This window comes from Neoarius graeffei, chromosome 14 (genome assembly GCF_027579695.1).
Source record: "Neoarius graeffei isolate fNeoGra1 chromosome 14, fNeoGra1.pri, whole genome shotgun sequence".
Taxonomy (NCBI): domain Eukaryota; kingdom Metazoa; phylum Chordata; class Actinopteri; order Siluriformes; family Ariidae; genus Neoarius; species Neoarius graeffei.
The window spans coordinates 5,588,466-5,605,625 of NC_083582.1; the positions used below are offsets into that span (position 1 = coordinate 5,588,466).

At 43.3% G+C, this 17,160-nt stretch overlaps 1 protein-coding gene across 11 annotated transcripts in view; it reads left to right on the forward strand.

Moving 5' to 3' along the window:
- ablim2 (actin binding LIM protein family, member 2) overlaps positions 1-17,160 on the forward strand; it is a 206,316-nt gene that overhangs the window by 79,777 nt on the left and 109,379 nt on the right. For 10 of the 11 annotated variants that reach the window (XR_009656406.1, XR_009656403.1, XR_009656407.1 and 7 more), the window contains exon 2: positions 5,130-5,294. Coding sequence is in view for 1 of the 11 variants with exons in the window: in XM_060939188.1 (XP_060795171.1) it covers positions 5,130-5,294 (165 nt within the window). In the remaining 10 variants the exon portion in view is untranslated. Of the gene's footprint in view, positions 1-5,129; positions 5,295-5,437; positions 5,667-17,160 lie in introns of those variants that run through there. The other variant, XR_009656408.1, reaches the window with a different exon arrangement.

Below are 17,160 nucleotides of genomic sequence, written 5' to 3' on the forward strand. Positions count from 1 at the left end.
CGTGTTGGAGCCTTCATATGAGATCTGAAAAACCACAAAGCGTAAACTTCTCTGTGCTGAAAAGTAAAGTTCCAGCTTTACCCCAGTACTGACACTGGAGACTCCTTCACTAAAGGATCAACAATCACGTGTTTTTGATTAGTTTATATGGAGCGTCAGCTGTACATGAGCTCTCTTGCGAATGAGCTGTTGCTATAGAAACAACAGATTGGTCGTTTCCTGAGCGTGAAAAAGCATACATTGTTTATTTTTTAAATGAAATAAATGAAATTCCGTATAAGTCAGACTGTCTAACAGGAAACAGAATATTTAGAATGTTTTGTGTTTCTTTGTTACGCGGTGTGAGTGTTTTTTAGATTTGCCCCGGGACGTTTCCAGCTTCGTCCTCTTGCGTAAACGTTTTGTGGAATTCTCTTTAAAGCTCTCGTATTTAATTAAAGACCTGAAAGTCCTGACCTGTGTCTGAGCGAGGAGCGTGACGAGTGAGTTGGTGCTCAGTGAATGAGCGCCAGACTGAGCTTTAATCCTCAGAAAACAATGGCGTGAGGGGCAGAGCTCGTACAGGACGTTGGACAACGCAGTGGTGTGGCGTTGGCGTGTCTGACTCAAACCGGTTTTTGCTCCACTCACAATAAAAGTGGCTGGAGCTGGTGCTGTTTTATGAGAGTGTGTGTGTGTGTGTGTGTTACCCAGAATGCCATGCTGATTGCAGGGGTGCAGTTGTTTTACATGAAAACTGTCTTACACAGCTGACGTCAGATTTCTGATACTAAGAATAATCTGCTGATGCTTCAGAAGCTTAAAGGTACTGACTGCAATGCCATCTGACATTTTATTATTATTATTATTATTTTTTTTTTTTGTACATGGCATTTTCCTTTGTCTTGCGAGAACAATATCATGTGGATGAATGGGATGTGATCATTTTGATGTCCTGAGGGTTGCGTTTCTCTGTTTTGGGACCGTTCTCCTCCCTCTTGAGATAAACGGTACGGCCCGACAGAAACGAGGAGCTGTAACTAATTAGCATAACTATGGAACTGCGTCACACCAAGATGGCGACGCCACCAAGAAAACATGACTCCGCATCGACCTCGGAGAGTTCTGAGTCGCAGGGATTTGTGTAATTTGTGGTTGACGTTCGCGAATAGATCCGTGAAACAAAAGACAAATATTTATATCTTTTCTCTGTTCCTGCTTTTGTGTTCTCGTTTCGTTCTCTGTAAGATCAAAACATTAGGTGTGTAACTCCGTACTCACTACCATGGAGTCGAGCCCATGGGTTCTAATGCTAAGATAGCTAAGCGCTAGCTAGAATGATTTAGTTATCTGTCCAGAAAAATGACATGTCATCTTGCTAACCTCGCTCTATCTTGCAGTTGCTCTCACTAGGAAGGCTTTCCTTTTCTTTTCCGCTGGAGGGAGAGCCGAGTCCGCCGTGTTCGCCGTGTTTGCCCACGCCGACTTGCTTTGGTTAAAAGTAGCTTGGTTGAAACACGCCCCATAGTGGTAGCATGATATGATATTGTTGCTCGCTTGCTTCAACAATCTCCAGAATCGTAAAATGCGGGACACTTGGGTTTTTATCAGGGCTTTGAACCGGTTCAAGGAATGAAAACGAAAACCGGGAACTTTTTCTATTTCACATGGAACAGAAACGAAACCAGAAACTTTATTATTTTTTATGTTCCGGAACAGAAACGCTTATTAAAAATAATGGTAACCGGTTAATACCGTTTTTTATTTCGTTCCTCAAAGTTTCCGTAACCTACAAATAAAAAAGTCATTCCGCTGTGAACCCGCTGGGGTTCACTTCCTGTGTGACGTTCGCTGACTGAATGGAGAGAGTGGGAGGGTGGACTACTATCACGTCTCCACATCTTAAATAAGAGGTAAATATTGCAGTCTATCGTTATTCAAAAACGTCAATTTCAAACACGATATCAATATATTTGTCCACGTTAATGAGAGGCTCGCGAACATTAAATGACGTTAACCTCTGTTAGCCTATCGATGCATAGGGCCTGACTAGCCTTTGGTAACACACTGAACGAATTATCTTTCATTTTTGGCACTTTTTCTGTTTGTGTAGATGGGAAGACATACTGAGAATCCAAATCGCCAACATTTGAAATAATAATTGTTTTGAATTATTTCTTGTCTTATTTAATGAAGGGTGTAATAGAATTAGCCTACATTTGGCTTAAGCTGGATGAGACAGAGACATAATTTTATAGCCATTTGTTAAACAGCTGACAGGGAACGTAATTAACCGTTCCGGGAACGAAATTTTTTTTGTTCTAACCAGTTCGGGAACGTCTATTTAATGGTGGAACCCAAAACCGGAAACGTTAAAATTCCGTTTCTGTTCGGAACGAACCAATAGGAAAAAAATTCTGGTTCAAAGCCCTGGTTTTTATATTTATTTATTTATTTAATCTTAGCAAAACATTTACACACAGGATACTCTGTGTGTGTGTGTGTGTGTGTGTGTGTGTGTGTGTGTGTGGCAGCGAAACATCTCCATCGAAACAGCAACAGAGATGGAACATTTTACCCAAAATTCAACTTTGCACTCCGTACCTTTAAGTATTTTATTTATTTATTTGTAAAATATTACACAAATGATTACGACTTTATTCTTGAAATATTGTGACTTATTTTTTCTCATAGCATCAAAGATCTTATTCTGTAGATATTGTGATTTCTTTCTCACAGTTGCCTTATTCTCAAAATATTGTGATTTTTTTTCTTGTAATATACACAGTATTGAAATATTACAACTTTATTTCGAAAATCTTGTATTTTTTAAATTTTTAATAATAACAGTGGCCCGAGTACGCTTTCATGCCAAAATCAGATAAGAAAAAAGACCTAGGGGGCGTCGTGGCTAAGGCGCCATACCATAAATCCGGGGACCCGGGTTCGATTCCAACCTGAGGTCATTTCCTGATCCCTCCCCGTCTCTCTCTCCCGCTCATTTCCTGTCCTGTCTCTACACTGTCCTATCCAATAAAGGTGAAAAAAGCCCAAAAAATATCTTTAAAAAAGAAAAAGACCTAAAGACAAGAAGAATATTTCATTCTAAACATGTTTAATGGTTATGGAGTTAACACAAAAACCAGGACTGGAGTTTTCTGAACACTTATCCATCCGACGATATTTTTAAAAAAAAAGGAAAAAAATAACAATTTGTCATCATGTATAATTTGTCTCGGGAGATGATGGTGTAGGATTTCCTAGCGTGGCTGAAAAGTCCTACTCTGGAACGACAGTTTCTCACACGGGCTGCAGATAGATGATGATGATGATGGCTCACTTTCCTCTGAGCTCTTTTCACAGCGCGCTGCTCATTCCTGTCTTTTTACCTTCTGCGTATCGTTTCTGACTGCAGCTTCACGCGAGTCTGCTGAGTTTGTCCCAATTGGTCATATTGATGCCCCGCCCACTTTATGTCTCTCTTGGACACATCTTTAGTTTAAAACGGAGATGCGGCTTTCCACCTGGACGTGGCCCTTCACACAGTTCGCCATCCTGCACATCCTTTGGAATACACTTGGAGTCCATGCAACGCATGACCTGAGGGATCTGTGGCTTCAAAGGATGTACAATCCTGGGATGCGAGCACACTGAAGGACCTCAGTCTGTCCTGCCATGCTACGGAATTTCTGGAGCAGAAACACCACAACTATAATCCCGACTATAATATCACTCGGTCCTGACACTCAGGGAGATAAACACTGCAACTTGGAAAAAGCTTCCATGACTATTCCTAAGTAGTAGCACATTATTCCGGGTCGTACTGTACAGCTTGGACTCCAAAACAACCCATGCACACACTCCGGTGGTTGATAAAATACAGATAGGTCACGGATTACAGAAATATAATAAATAAAAAAAGATACAAAATACGGAGTGATTATGGATTTTAATACAGATGCTAATAATTTCCGGATCGGTCACGGATGTTTCAGTATATTACAGACTGGATACAGATTTCTGATAAAAAAAAAACAAGAATTCTAAAACTTGAATTAAATGTTTGGACTGCCGAAGTTCATCATTAAAATATCTTGCCTGCATTTATATGTTTATTAATTTACGATTGATATTTCACGGAAAGGGGCGGCACGGTGGTGTAGTGGTTAGCGCTGTCGCCTCACAGCGAGAAAGTCCTGGTTCGAGCCCCGTGGCCGGCGAGGGCCTTTCTGTGCGGAGTTTGCATGTTCTCCCCGTGTCCGCGTGGGTTTCCTCCAGGTGCTCCGGTTTCCCCCACAGTCCAAAGACATGCAGGTTAGGTTAACTGGTGACTCTAAATTGAGCGTAGGTGTGAATGTGAGTGTGAATGGTTGTCTGTGTCTATGTGTCAGCCCTGTGATGACCTGCGACTTGTCCAGGGTGTACCCCGCCTTTCGCCCGTAGTCAGCTGGGATAGGATCCAGCTTGCTTAGAACAGGACAAAGCGGTTACAGATAATGAGATGAGATTTCACGGAAAAATATCTCACACCCGTGAATAAAAGATCGGTGTTTTGTATTTTGTATTTTTTTATTTTCCGTGAATCCGTATTCCGTGACTTCATGATGCGACAAGGATGTACAAAGACGCCCGGGGAAAAATAACACGTGCTCAGACAATGTCACATGTAAACAATTAGCTGATTGGTAAAGAGGTTTATAGGATCAGGTCCAGGCCTGGAAAAATGGCTCCAGAAGGAATTTCAGCGATACGGATAAACCCGGGCCTGGGCTACAGGGATCGTTATCAGTCTGGTGTGAGCACCGACCACATAAACTGCAGGGGACCGATTTTATTTAGTTATAGTTATCGGTATTGTGGGACCGGGCCTTACGGCAGCAGAGGTGGAAAGTGTGAAGCCTTTTTTTTTTTCCTGCCTTGCATTCAGTGTCCTTAAAGGAGAGTGCTGAGTGCACAGGCTTGGTACACATGCAATTGATGATGAGTATTTCCAGGTTTATAAGAGAGTGCGCCGTGGGACGGAGTCTCACCATGAGGACGGGTGTTGTTCAGGATGGTGCAGTCTTCGTTTATAATAAGTAACACACTAACACCTCTCTCTCTCTCTCTCTCTCTCTCTCTCTCTCTCTCTCTCTCTCTCTGTGTTTCAGCGTTTCAGCAGCAGCAGGCTGTACACGGTGTCATGGAGCAGCAGCAGCCCAAGCCTCATGCCCAGAGCGGCCCAATCCTGTGCCAGAACTGTGGCCAGGCCTGCAAAGGCGAGGTGCTGCGGGTGCAGAACAAACATTTCCACATCAAGTGCTTCATCTGTAAAGGTAACGAGTCGCATCACGCACTGCAATCACTCACGCAGCACTGACAGCTACTCCTACTCACATTCACATTCTCATTCATCCATGTGTGTGTGTTGTGTTTTTTGTGCTGTGCTCTGTGGAACCTTCAAAACCACAAAACCACTCAAGTCACATACCTGCCTGCTAAAACAACACCTGTGTTCACGGATCATGGCTGGAGATTAGCGCTGGCGCTCCGTATAAAAGAAACTTCGGCTCGTCTTTTGTTTTGTTCCAGAAATGTGTGTGTTTTAGTGTCTGAACGCTGAAGAAAGAACAAATAACGTAAAGTGTCTCCTGGTCAGACCTGTATGAGGCTTTGTGAGGAGAAACTTATGATGTCACAGGTTCACGGTTAGTAGTAACATGTCCATGATCTGACATTATTAATATGTATTTCTGCATGTTTCATGATTGACGAGGCTATAAAAGTGTGAATGAACATCGTTCTGTAGGAAGGTGCGAATGCGATCGTGTAACGCGTCGCTGGGCAAAAAATCGCTGCTCAGTGTTCTGTCTTTATGTAAAAGTCAGGGAAGCACAGGCGTGTGTTATTGAAGTATATACACTGTATAGGTGAAAGTTTGGAGGCACCAAAGCATCACGCTTATATGTCGTTGTTGAAGAACCCATTCCAGATTTATTCCCCCCGGGTTTGCTGTTATAATAATAAGCTCCACTCTTATCTTCCGCGAAGTCTTTCCACTCGATTTTGAAGCATGGCTGGCTTCCAGTTCATCCTAAATGCGTTCAGTGGGGTTGAGTTCAGTCAGGGTTCTCTTCAGGACACTCGGGTTCTTCACTCCAACCTTAACACAATGCCACGTCTTCATGGAGCTCACCATCGTCATGCTGGAATTGATTTGGCCCACTTATACCCCTTTTTCACCAAATCAGTTCCAGGGCTGGTTCAGTGCTGGTGCTGGTTCACAACTCGTTCAACTTGCGAGCCAGCTGAGAACCAGTTTGCTTTTCCATAGCTCGCGGTGCTAAGGGAAGCCACATCATTACGTCGCTGTATATGTCAGTTACGTCGTTGTATACGTCATTATGTCGCTGTTTACGTCAGTTACGTCGCTACGTTTGCATAAACCTTGGCGCGAATATCGAAGCAAAAACAACATGGAAGAAGCAGCAGCAGCAACAATAATAATAATAATAATAATAATGGATGACTTCGTGTTTGTACAGCTGCTGCTTCTCGTCAATTAAAAATGGCGATCTTTCGCGGTCTTGTTATTGTTGTTGGTCTTAACAACTCCGCCCCCCCGCTGACATAAGCGGTTCTTTCCTCTGGCCCAGCAGAGAGTTGGTGCTAGCCTGGAACCGGTTTTTCTGGCCCCAGAGCCAGTTCTTTGTCAGTGGAAACAGAAAACTCGGTTCCAAACTAAGCACTGGCCCCGAACCAGCCCTGGAACTGCTTTGGTGGAAACGGGGCATTACACTACGTTCACACTGCAGGCTGAAGTGACTCAAATCCGATTTTTTTTTTCACCCATATGTGACCTGTATCCGATCTTTTATTGACAATATGAACGACACAGATCCGATTTTTTCAAATCCGACCCAGGCCGTTTGGATATGTGGTCCTAATTCCAATTCCTATCCGATCTTTTCATATGCGACTTCAGTCTGAACCGCCAGGTCGCATTCATCCGACTTGCACGTCATCAACAAGCCACAAACGTCACTATTCTGCGCTGAAGTAGGCGGCAGGTCTCTCAAAAAAAGTTACAACAACATGGCGCATGACATCAATGCGACTCCGCACTCACACGTTCCTTTGAACGGAGGTTGCAGTCACTACCCCGCAGAACGCCTGAGCCAAAACCCTTGCCCTCTTCCTTCTCAACCTCCTCCTTAACATCAGGCTATTGTGCATGTTCTGGCTCCGTCGCAACAACAACTGCGTCATCGCCAGGTACTCCATGCTGGCTACTGTCATACACAGGAAACTTTAGGTTACTTCCGTAAACACTGGCCATGCTCACTGCGTGTGACGTCGTCGTATCCTGCAATGCGCATGCGGAACACTTTTAGGTTGCTTTTCGTTCATACTGAGGATCACATACAAGTCGCGTATATTTGTTAATGTGAACGACCTCACAAAAAAAATCGGAATTGAGCATTAAGCCTTGCAGTGTGAACGTAGTGTTAATTCCAGTGAAGAGAAATTGTAACGCTTCCGAATACAAAGATATTTCAAGATTATTCTGTGCTTTGAACTTTGTGGTAACGGTTTGGAAGAAGAACAACATATGGGTTCTTCAACCTTTTGGACATATCATGTACAGTGTAATGTGTCTCTTTGTGTTGTGATTTTATATGTAGGTTTAATTCTCAGTCTTTTCTTATAAGTGAAAGCACCAAAAACAGGAAGGTAGTGGCCTATAGCTAGCTAGCTAGATCTGTAAACAAGCAAACAAAGAACTTTATACTGGCAATTTATTTACCAGTTACGAGGATAAAATGACAGGCGATAGTAGTTAAGTTGTAAAACTATTCTGGATTTGCATCACTGAATGCTCTGTGACTCCGACAGGCACAGATGTGTGTGTTTGAAATCTCAGTCATTTTCGTTATCATTTCAGCGATTGGTGGTTGATTACGAGGCTCCGCCCCTTTGAGAGATCTCCCAATCTTCATATGGAGAAGCCGTGCGTCTGGCAGGACAGGTGTAGAACACGCTGTCCGATAAACACGGAGATGGTTTTTTCTATGTAAAACACCCCCACACCCCCATTCATTACATTACAGGCATCCAGAGATACGCACAACAGGATCTGGGCAGGCCTCAGAATGGCGTAATGAAAACCTGTGGTCCAATGAGAATTCATTTCCTCCCATTAAAACACTCGAATCTGCTTTAGAAGCCCAGAGAAGTCAGGCATCGATGAAGCTGTATCAGTGGGACGTCTGCTTTCACGCAGGCTGTACTGTCCACCGAAAATAGTCCGAGTTAAATGAACCTTCAGTGAGATATTTGATCACTAATTCAGTAAAATATTCAATTTCATCAAAAGTCACGAATAATATACAGCAAATAGACATCCATCAACATTTCATTGCTGCATTTTAATGACATTTTACATGAATCTGAGCTTCCTGTCCAGTCTTACATTTAAAGGAGAGCTGAAGGCAAATTTTTTATTATCAAAATTCTATTTATCTCATTTTATTAAATATCGGAATGCATTTTTGATCGCTATTTTGTCGCTGCTATAGCAAGTTATGAGTGTTTGAAATATGCTCTGTAATATATCAGTCCATATGTCAAAGCAATGGCCGTAAACGAGATTCGTTGAGGCCTGTGCGAGACATCGTAGGACGGAAGTAAAACGTACAGCGGAAATCAAAGTGACCGACATCTGCCGACGTTCCCCGTGTCCGAAATCTCTCACTCGTTCACTACTCCCTACTCCCTATATAGGGAATTACTATATAGAGGACTATACAGTGAGCTCATTGGTAAAATGAAAAAACGCTTTCGGACACTAGTCCGTCGCGCTGGTATTTACGTCATTATTGTCGCACAATTAAAACGTGCCAGATCAGTCAGATGGTGGGTTTCAAAATAATAAATACATGCGTGTGTTTTTGTGATAAATCCATATTAAACTGAGCGCATTTCCCACATTAATCAATACAGAGTACCTGCAGTTTTCAGTTCTTTTAAATCAAGGCTGAATCCTTTCTTTCTTTTTTGCCGCTGCCTTTTATTAAATCACATTTGAGATTTAATTTGATTTTTTTCAGCGTGACCACAATGCATGATGGGATGTATTGCTTTGGTTAGTGACCATCGTTGGACACTACTTTTCGTGATGCATTGTGGGATACTTTGAGTGCACTATACAGGGTGTAAATAATCCTCACTAAGGTTTCGGACAGCACTACAAAATGGCGTCCTCACTATATATAGTGCCCTATATAGTGAGTAGGGAGCGATTTCAGACACAGGGGTTGTCAAAAGACGCATGCGCCCGCTTTTGAATGCTGATGTAATCAAGCCGGAAGTTTTGTTTGTTTTGATAGCAAATCAGGAAAGTTTGAAAAAAGTCAGCAGTAATCGTCATTTAAACTCGTTTTTATGCAATACTTCGTTTGGAAAACAGTTTTCAAAATCGCGGCACCGACACCTGGCTGACATTTCACGTTTTGAAGTCTCGCACAAGTCTCGTGAAGTTCGCGCGGATAAGCGATGCCTGCCGTGGACCAAACGAACTAAATTCAACACGGCTAAAAACCGAATAGGCCGATAAGTATCATATTTAATTGCAATTAGTTGCCAATACGAGTCACGATATAAGGTTACTAAAACCCAAAACGTAACTGAATAACACGTTAATTAAGAAATAAGCAAGTTTAAAAATGACTTCAGTTCCCCTTTAATACATATTAAAATGTCACTGTAAATGGAAAAAAGCACAACATGCCATTTTTAAAAAATAAATAAAATACATGCTGTTATAGAAAATACTCAGTTTCAGGGTGATAACAGTAACTCCACTTCAAGCACACTGGACACTTTTATTATCTTGAAAGACTTTGAACAAGCTGCTATATTTAAAACATTTTGATGTGTGTGTGTCCCGGACTCTTTATTCCCAGCGGCTGTTGTCAGCGTAATGTTGTTATGAACACAGATGCTGGTTGCTAGGCGACCTCTGGGTTCAGGCGGCGTCTGGCTCTTGGTGGAGTTTATCACATTTATTCTTACATCAGTGTGTCAGCCCTGAACACACACACACACACACACACACACACACACACACACACACACACACACACACACAAAACAACAGCCTCTTAAAACCAAAGATCATGACCTTTCTCACTTTAACAAGGAACTGCAAGCCTTAGAGCTGCAAATGTGTTAGTGTGAGATTATTTTGTGTTTTTGTTTATGGCCTCCTGCAGGAAAACACCAGCATCTGTTCAGAACTACAGCTGTTACACTCGAACGGCAAAATCTCACGATGAGACCGACGAGAGGAAGTTGTGATGAAAGCTGTTCTTAAAACGTTTTATTACATGGCTATGTTGAATCCTCGATTCTGATTGGTCAGTTATGGGGTTCTATGGTGTATAAGAGGAGATGAGGACTGAGGTGAGGAGAAGAGCGAGAGGAGGTGAGGTGAGGAGTAATGGGAGCTGAGGAGTAAAAGGAGGAGAGGAGTAAGGTGAATAGGAGGAGGTGAGGTGAGGAGTAAAAGAAGGACAGGAGTAAGAGGAGGTGTAAGTTGAGGAGTAGGAGTAATGGGAGGTGAGGAGTAAAAGGAGGTGAGGAGTAAGGTGAATAGGAGGAGGTGAGGTGAGGAGTAAAAGGAGGACAGGAGTAAGAGGAGGTGTAAGTTGAGGAGTAGGAGTAATGGGAGGTGAGGAGTAAAAGGAGGTAAGGAGTAAGAGGAAGTGAGGGGAAGAGAGGAGTAAGGTGAGGAGTAAGAGGAGGTGTAAGTTGAGGAGTAGGAGTAATGGGAGGTGAGGAGTAAAAGGAGGTGAGGAGTAAGGTGAATAGGAGGAGGTGAGGTGAGGAGTAAAAGGAGGACAGGAGTAAGAGGAGGTGTAAGTTGAGGAGTAGGAGTAATGGGAGGTGAGGAGTAAAAGGAGGTAAGGAGTAAGAGGAAGTGAGGGGAAGAGAGGAGTAAGGTGAGGAGTAAGAGGAGGTGAGGTGAGGAGTAAGAGGCAGTGAGGTGAGGAGTAAGAGGCGGTGAGGTGAGAGAGGAGTGAGGTGAGGAGTAATGGGAGGTGAGCGAGGAGTAAGAGGAGAACGAGGTGATGTTGAAAATGCTGGAGTCGAACTCTTTTTGCCTCTGTTCTCTCTGTGTATTTATTTACAGGAAGTCGGTGAAAGTGCTCTGTGTTGTGATTGTATTGAGACTGAATGCGAGCGGAGGGCAGAAGAAAGACAGGAAGTGAGATCAGAACTCTAACTGGCTTTATTTAAAGTGAGGAAAGAGTGCGAATGAATTTCTTCTTTCCATCTTTGTGTCTGAAAACAAGGCACTGATCTTTCAACTGTTTAACTACACCGGGCGGCATGCGTGCGTGCGTGCGCTAATCATTTACATTTACTTCCTGTATTCAGGGCAGTTTGTTTTTTATAGAACAGTTCAGCGGCCCAGACTCACGCTGTGGTAATTAAAACTGTACGTTGTGTTTAATTTTAATAAAATAAAATATTCCAGGATGTTTTACTTTAATTTGGTTATTATAAAGTTTACTTGATGAATAAAATCCAACAATTCGAGATAAATCAAATTTAAGGTCCGAGAGAGCAAATGCTTTAACTTCCTGTGTTTTAATTCGGGGTCCAAGCATCAAACTCTCTTCTTTTCCCTCTTTCTCTTTTTCTTCTTCTTTCTCTTCTACCGCTTTCATTTCTTCTTCTTTCTCTGTTTCTTCTTCCTTGTCTTCCTTTTGTTCTTGTCATTCTTCACCTTCACTCCTGCTCTTCTTTTTCTTCCTCTTGTTGTGTTCTGCTTCTTCTTCTTCTTGAGGATGTCTGCACAGTTTGGGGTGTGGTCTTTTATAGGGGCTGTGGTTAAGGTCTCAGGAACCGTAAACCAGATTGAGCTAGAATTTTGTGTACTGCGTTTTAGTGCCAATCTAATGACCACTGGATTATTATTAAAAAGCAAAGCCGGTCTCAGCCAATCAGCATTCAGCAGGGGTTTCACAGTGTAATGCTGAGGTCACACATACAGTGGGGCAAAAAAGTATTTAGTCAGTCACCAATTGTGCAAAGGGCGGCACGGTGGTGTAGTGGTTAGCGCTGTCGCCTCACAGCAAGAAGGTCCTGGGTTCGAGCCCCGGGGCCGGCGAGGGCCTTTCTGTGTGGAGTTTGCATGTTCTCCCCGTGTCCGCGTGGGTTTCCTCCGGGTGCTCCGGTTTCCCCCACAGTCCAAAGACATGCAGGTTAGGTTAACTGGTGACTCTAAATTGACCGTAGGTGTGAATGTGGGTGTGAATGGTTGTCTGTGTCTGTGTGTCAGCCCTGTGATGACCTGGCGACTTGTCCAGGGTGTACCCCGCCTTTCGCCCGTGGTCAGCTGGGATAGGCTCCGGCTTGCCTGCGACCCTGTAGAAGGATAAAGCGGCTAGAGATAATGAGATGAGACCAATTGTGCAAGTTCTCCCACTTAAAAAGATGAGAGAGGTCTGTAATTTCCATCATAGGTACACTTCAACTATGAGAGACAGAATGGGGGGAAAGAATCCAGAAAATCACATTGTCTGATTTTTAAAGAATTTATTTGCAAATTATGGTGGAAAATAAGTATTTGGTCAATAACAAAAGTTCATCTCAATACTTTGTTATATACCCTTTGTTGGCAATGACAGAGGTCAAACGTTTTCTGTAAGTCTTCACAAGGTTTTCACACACTGTTGCTGGTATTTTGGCCCATTCCTCCATGCAGATCTCCTCTAGAGCAGTGATGTTTTGGGGCTGTCGCTGGGCAACACGGACTTTCAACTCCCTCCAAAGATTTTCTATGGGGTTGAGATGTGGAGACTGGCTAGGCCACTCCAGGACCTTGAAATGCTTCTTACGAAGCCACTCCTTCGTTGCCCGGGCAGTGTGTTTGGGATCATTGTCATGCTGAAAGACCCAGCCACGTTTCATCTTCAATGCCCTTGCTGATGGAAGGAGGTTTTCACTCAAAATCTCACGATACATGGCTCCATTCATTCTTTCCTTTACACGGATCAGTCGTCCTGGTCCCTTTGCAGAAAAACAGCCCCAAAGCATGATGTTTCCACCCCCATGCTTCACAGTAGGTATGGTGTTCTTTGGATGCAACTCAGCATTCCTTCTCCTCCAAACACGACAAGTTGAGTTTTTCCCAAAAAGTTCTATTTTGGTTTCATCTGACCATATGACATTCTCCCAATCCTCTTCTGGATCATCCAAATGCTCTCTAGCAAACTTCAGACGGGCCTGGACATGTACTGGCTTAAGCAGGGAGACACGTCTGGCACTGCAGGATTTGAGTCCCTGGCGGCGTAGTGTGTTACTGATGGTAGCCTTTGTTACTTTGGTCCCAGCTCTCTGCAGGTCATTCACAGGTCCCCCCGTGTGGTTCTGGGATTTTTGCTCACCGTTCTTGTGATCATTTTGACCCCACGGGGTGAGATCTTGCATGGAGCCCCAGATCGAGGGAGATTATCAGTGGTCTTGTATGTCTTCCATTTTCTAATAATTGCTCCCACAGTTGACTTCTTCACACCAAGCTGCTTACCTATTGCAGATTCAGTCTTCCCAGCCTGGTGCAGGTCTACAATTTTGTTTCTGGTGTCCTTTGACAGCTCTTTGGTCTTGGCCATAGTGGAGTTTGGAGTGTGACTGTTTGAGGTTGTGGACAGGTGTCTTTTATACTGATAACGAGTTCAAACAGGTGCCATTAATACAGGTAACGAGTGGAGGACAGAGGAGCCTCTTAAAGAAGTTGTTACAGGTCTGTGAGAGCCAGAAATCTTGCTTGTTTGTAGGTGACCAAATACTTATTTTACCGAGGAATTTACCAATTAATTCATTAAAAATCCTACAATGTGATTTTCTGGATTTTTTTTTCTCATTCTGTCTCTCATAGTTGAAGTGTACCTATGATGAAAATTACAGGCCTCTCTCATCTTTTTAAGTGGGAGAACTTGCACAATTGGTGGCTGACTAAATACTTTTTTGCCCCACTGTAACTGGATGATCCGTGAGAACCGTGACTGGGGCTACTGTGGTCATTCCAGCAGATTTTGGAGGTGATCCGTTGCATAAATTTGGGCGGAGTAAATATGTCAATGAAGCCACGGTAGCTGTGATGGAAGCTGCTGGTTAAACCAGTGGTGGCAGTGACGTATCGCGACGTATGGCCTTATGGCAATGATGGCAGTGTGTATGGTTTTCACGGCTGCAGTACAGCATAGCCATGGCAAGATGAAATAAACCCTTGGCAAACTTTTCACTTTCTGCAGAATGTAGTTCTGTGAACATTTTGAGCTCAATGGTTGTGATGGAACGCTACAGTAACCCCTGGTAGCCCACGTCAGCCTCATGTATGCCTCAAGGATGCTCACGGATGCCTTTGACCCATGGCAGGTTTCAACATGACAAAACTTTCCTGGGATGGAAGCCACACCCTTCTGGTTGTCAAATTAGCCCCTGAACTCTCACATATTCCGATGGAAAGGCCCGGAACATGTGCCGATTGACCCCCGGAAGGCTCAGAATCATCTCCCGTGAAGTGATTCTGGCGATGTGAGACCGAGGCATGAGCATTGGGCTACCATCACCAAACAGGAACACGATCTTCACCTCTGGTCTCTGTAGCATTGTATGTGACTTGGGAACAACTGGCCACTGAGGGCGCTGTTTCTGAAAGGTGCTTAGACCTTATATAATTACCTCCGCCAAGGAGTTTATGTTTTCAGTGGCGTTTGTTTGTTTGTTGGTTTGTCTGTTAGCAACATTACAGACAAAGTTATGAGCGGATTGCTCTGAAATTTTTTCCAGAGGTGTGACTGGGCACAAGTAACAATCCATTAAATTTTGGCAGTGATCCGGATCACGTTCTGGATCCCGGAATTTTTTAAAGGATTCTTGGCGGAGGTCTGCGGTCTCCGAATGCTTTTCTAGTTTTAGAATCATTTTATAAATACATATCTCCATCACTGACGTTTGTCTTCTCTGTTAAAGTTGGACTGTGGATTAAACTTCACATCACAGCCCATGTTCACGGGTATCAGTAATCCTCTGGGGTTCGCATCTCGGCACGTCACTGGAACAGTTTTGGAAATAGATCCAGACTTGTACAGGGGTAGAAGAGTTGACTGTTGTCCTGGGCAGAGATCTGAGCTCTCAGAGTGCCTTCTAGTTCCTGCTTGCTTTGTTAAATCTTTCCAACCAGTGGCAACATCTTTTATTATCACATCTACTTTTTCAGAATTCAGTACTTCAGATTTTGAGCACAGCGGTGAATGTTTATTGACATTAATCCTTCGTTTTTGCCTTCAGGTTACATCGAAACTGACAGATATGTGTGTTATTTGGTGTTATTACCAACCTGTATAAGCATCATGAGCAGCATGGACAGGGTGTGTGAGGTGTGTAGGCATCTGCTTTCATCTTCACGGTGTGTTTGAAACATACACTGTCCCGGTACAGCTTCAGGTTTGTGCTGCAAAACAGCAGGGAATCAGACAGCGATGCAGTTTTCAGCTCTTCCAGAAGGTTCCTGCTGTCGAGCCGTCTGTCAGATCAGTGCACAGCTTTGGGAAAGAACCTGGACGCGTTTTCACTGAGCTGCCTGCTCTTGTTCCTCAAACATCATGACAGCATGGTGATGTTATTTAGCACTGCAGGGTGTGTAGAACTCTTCAAATGCTCCACTCCGCCCAAACGCAGCTCCAGTATCAACATGCTTTGATATAAATCCATGGAATATTGTGGGCTTGATCATCTCTAGCAGTTTGATCTCTGTGTACAGGATCTCCAAAGTATAACGGTCTTCTTAATAGTTTCTTCATGTTTATTCCACGACAGTGTTGTTGAATTCTCGATTCTGATTGGTCACAAGAGAAGGTGGTGATTAATTTTCCAGAACAGCGGCTCGAACAGTAGTGCATTTATATTATCTGAGTTCTGAGATATCTTACAAACTCACTCCGGGACTTTTAATGGTGTAATTGTTGACATGAACTTTTCTGGAAGGAAATGTTTATGTAATATTTATGGAAGGAGTCTCCAGTTTCAGCGTTTTATAGACTGTTTCACAATCAGGGTTGTGTTTCTGAAGAACACCAACTATCTCCTGCAGCTCCAGAACTGTATAAATACACTGGAGTTTCTTCTGCCTTATTATACAGGGACACACCTACAGCCCCGCCTACAGCCCCGCCTACAGCACTAATGTCTCTTATAAATATGTTTAAGAGTCAAACGCAGTCAGTTTTGACCTTGTGCTCATTTCATTTAATGTGATTTTAATTATTACACTTAGACTCTTTTCCTGGTTCAGTTCAGAATCACGTTGTAGCACCAACTCGGTTTTACTGCGGGACGTATTCAGTACTTTCACCCACTTTCAGTAGAAAGATATTTAAGTGGAAGTTACAGGGTTTTTTTTTTTTTTGGTACACCCTATTGAAAACACCCTAACACAGCTGTGTGTTGTTTTCCAGAGTGTCCATGCTGTTATCTAACACACACACACACACACACACACACACACACGCGCAAGATTCCGAGCAACAGTCGAGGAGAGAGACCAGATTATGATTCTGTCTGCAAAAATGTTGTGGGATGAGAGGCGTTGTTCTCTCAGACCTCACACTTGGCTTTGGACTGAAATGAGATGCATTCAATAGTGTGTATGCACGCACGCGCACACACACACACACACACAGAGCAGCTCAACATGTAGCTTTAATACACTTTTAAAAAGTGACCAAAATTGCCTTTACTACTGAATCCACATTAAGTATCTCAGTACAGTTTCAGTACACACACTCACCGTCCTCTGTCCTGTGTGTGTGTGTGTGTGTGTGTGTGTGTGTGTGTGTGTGTGTGTGTGTGTGTGTGTGAACTGAATAAAATCTAACACACACATCACACACATCTAACTCTGACTGTATGAAGGTCTGTAGTTCCACATGGTTGCTGTGTCAAAGCCCTTGAATTGGACCTGAGATTAAATGAGATGTGATGATGATGATGATGAAAATGATGATGATGATGATGAAGCCGGTGATTAATCAGAGGAACTCAGAGATAACGAGCCTCGGGTTTCACTGTGTGTGACGTTTACTGTGTGTGAAAACAGATGAGGGGAAAAATAATGTTTCTGCTTCACAC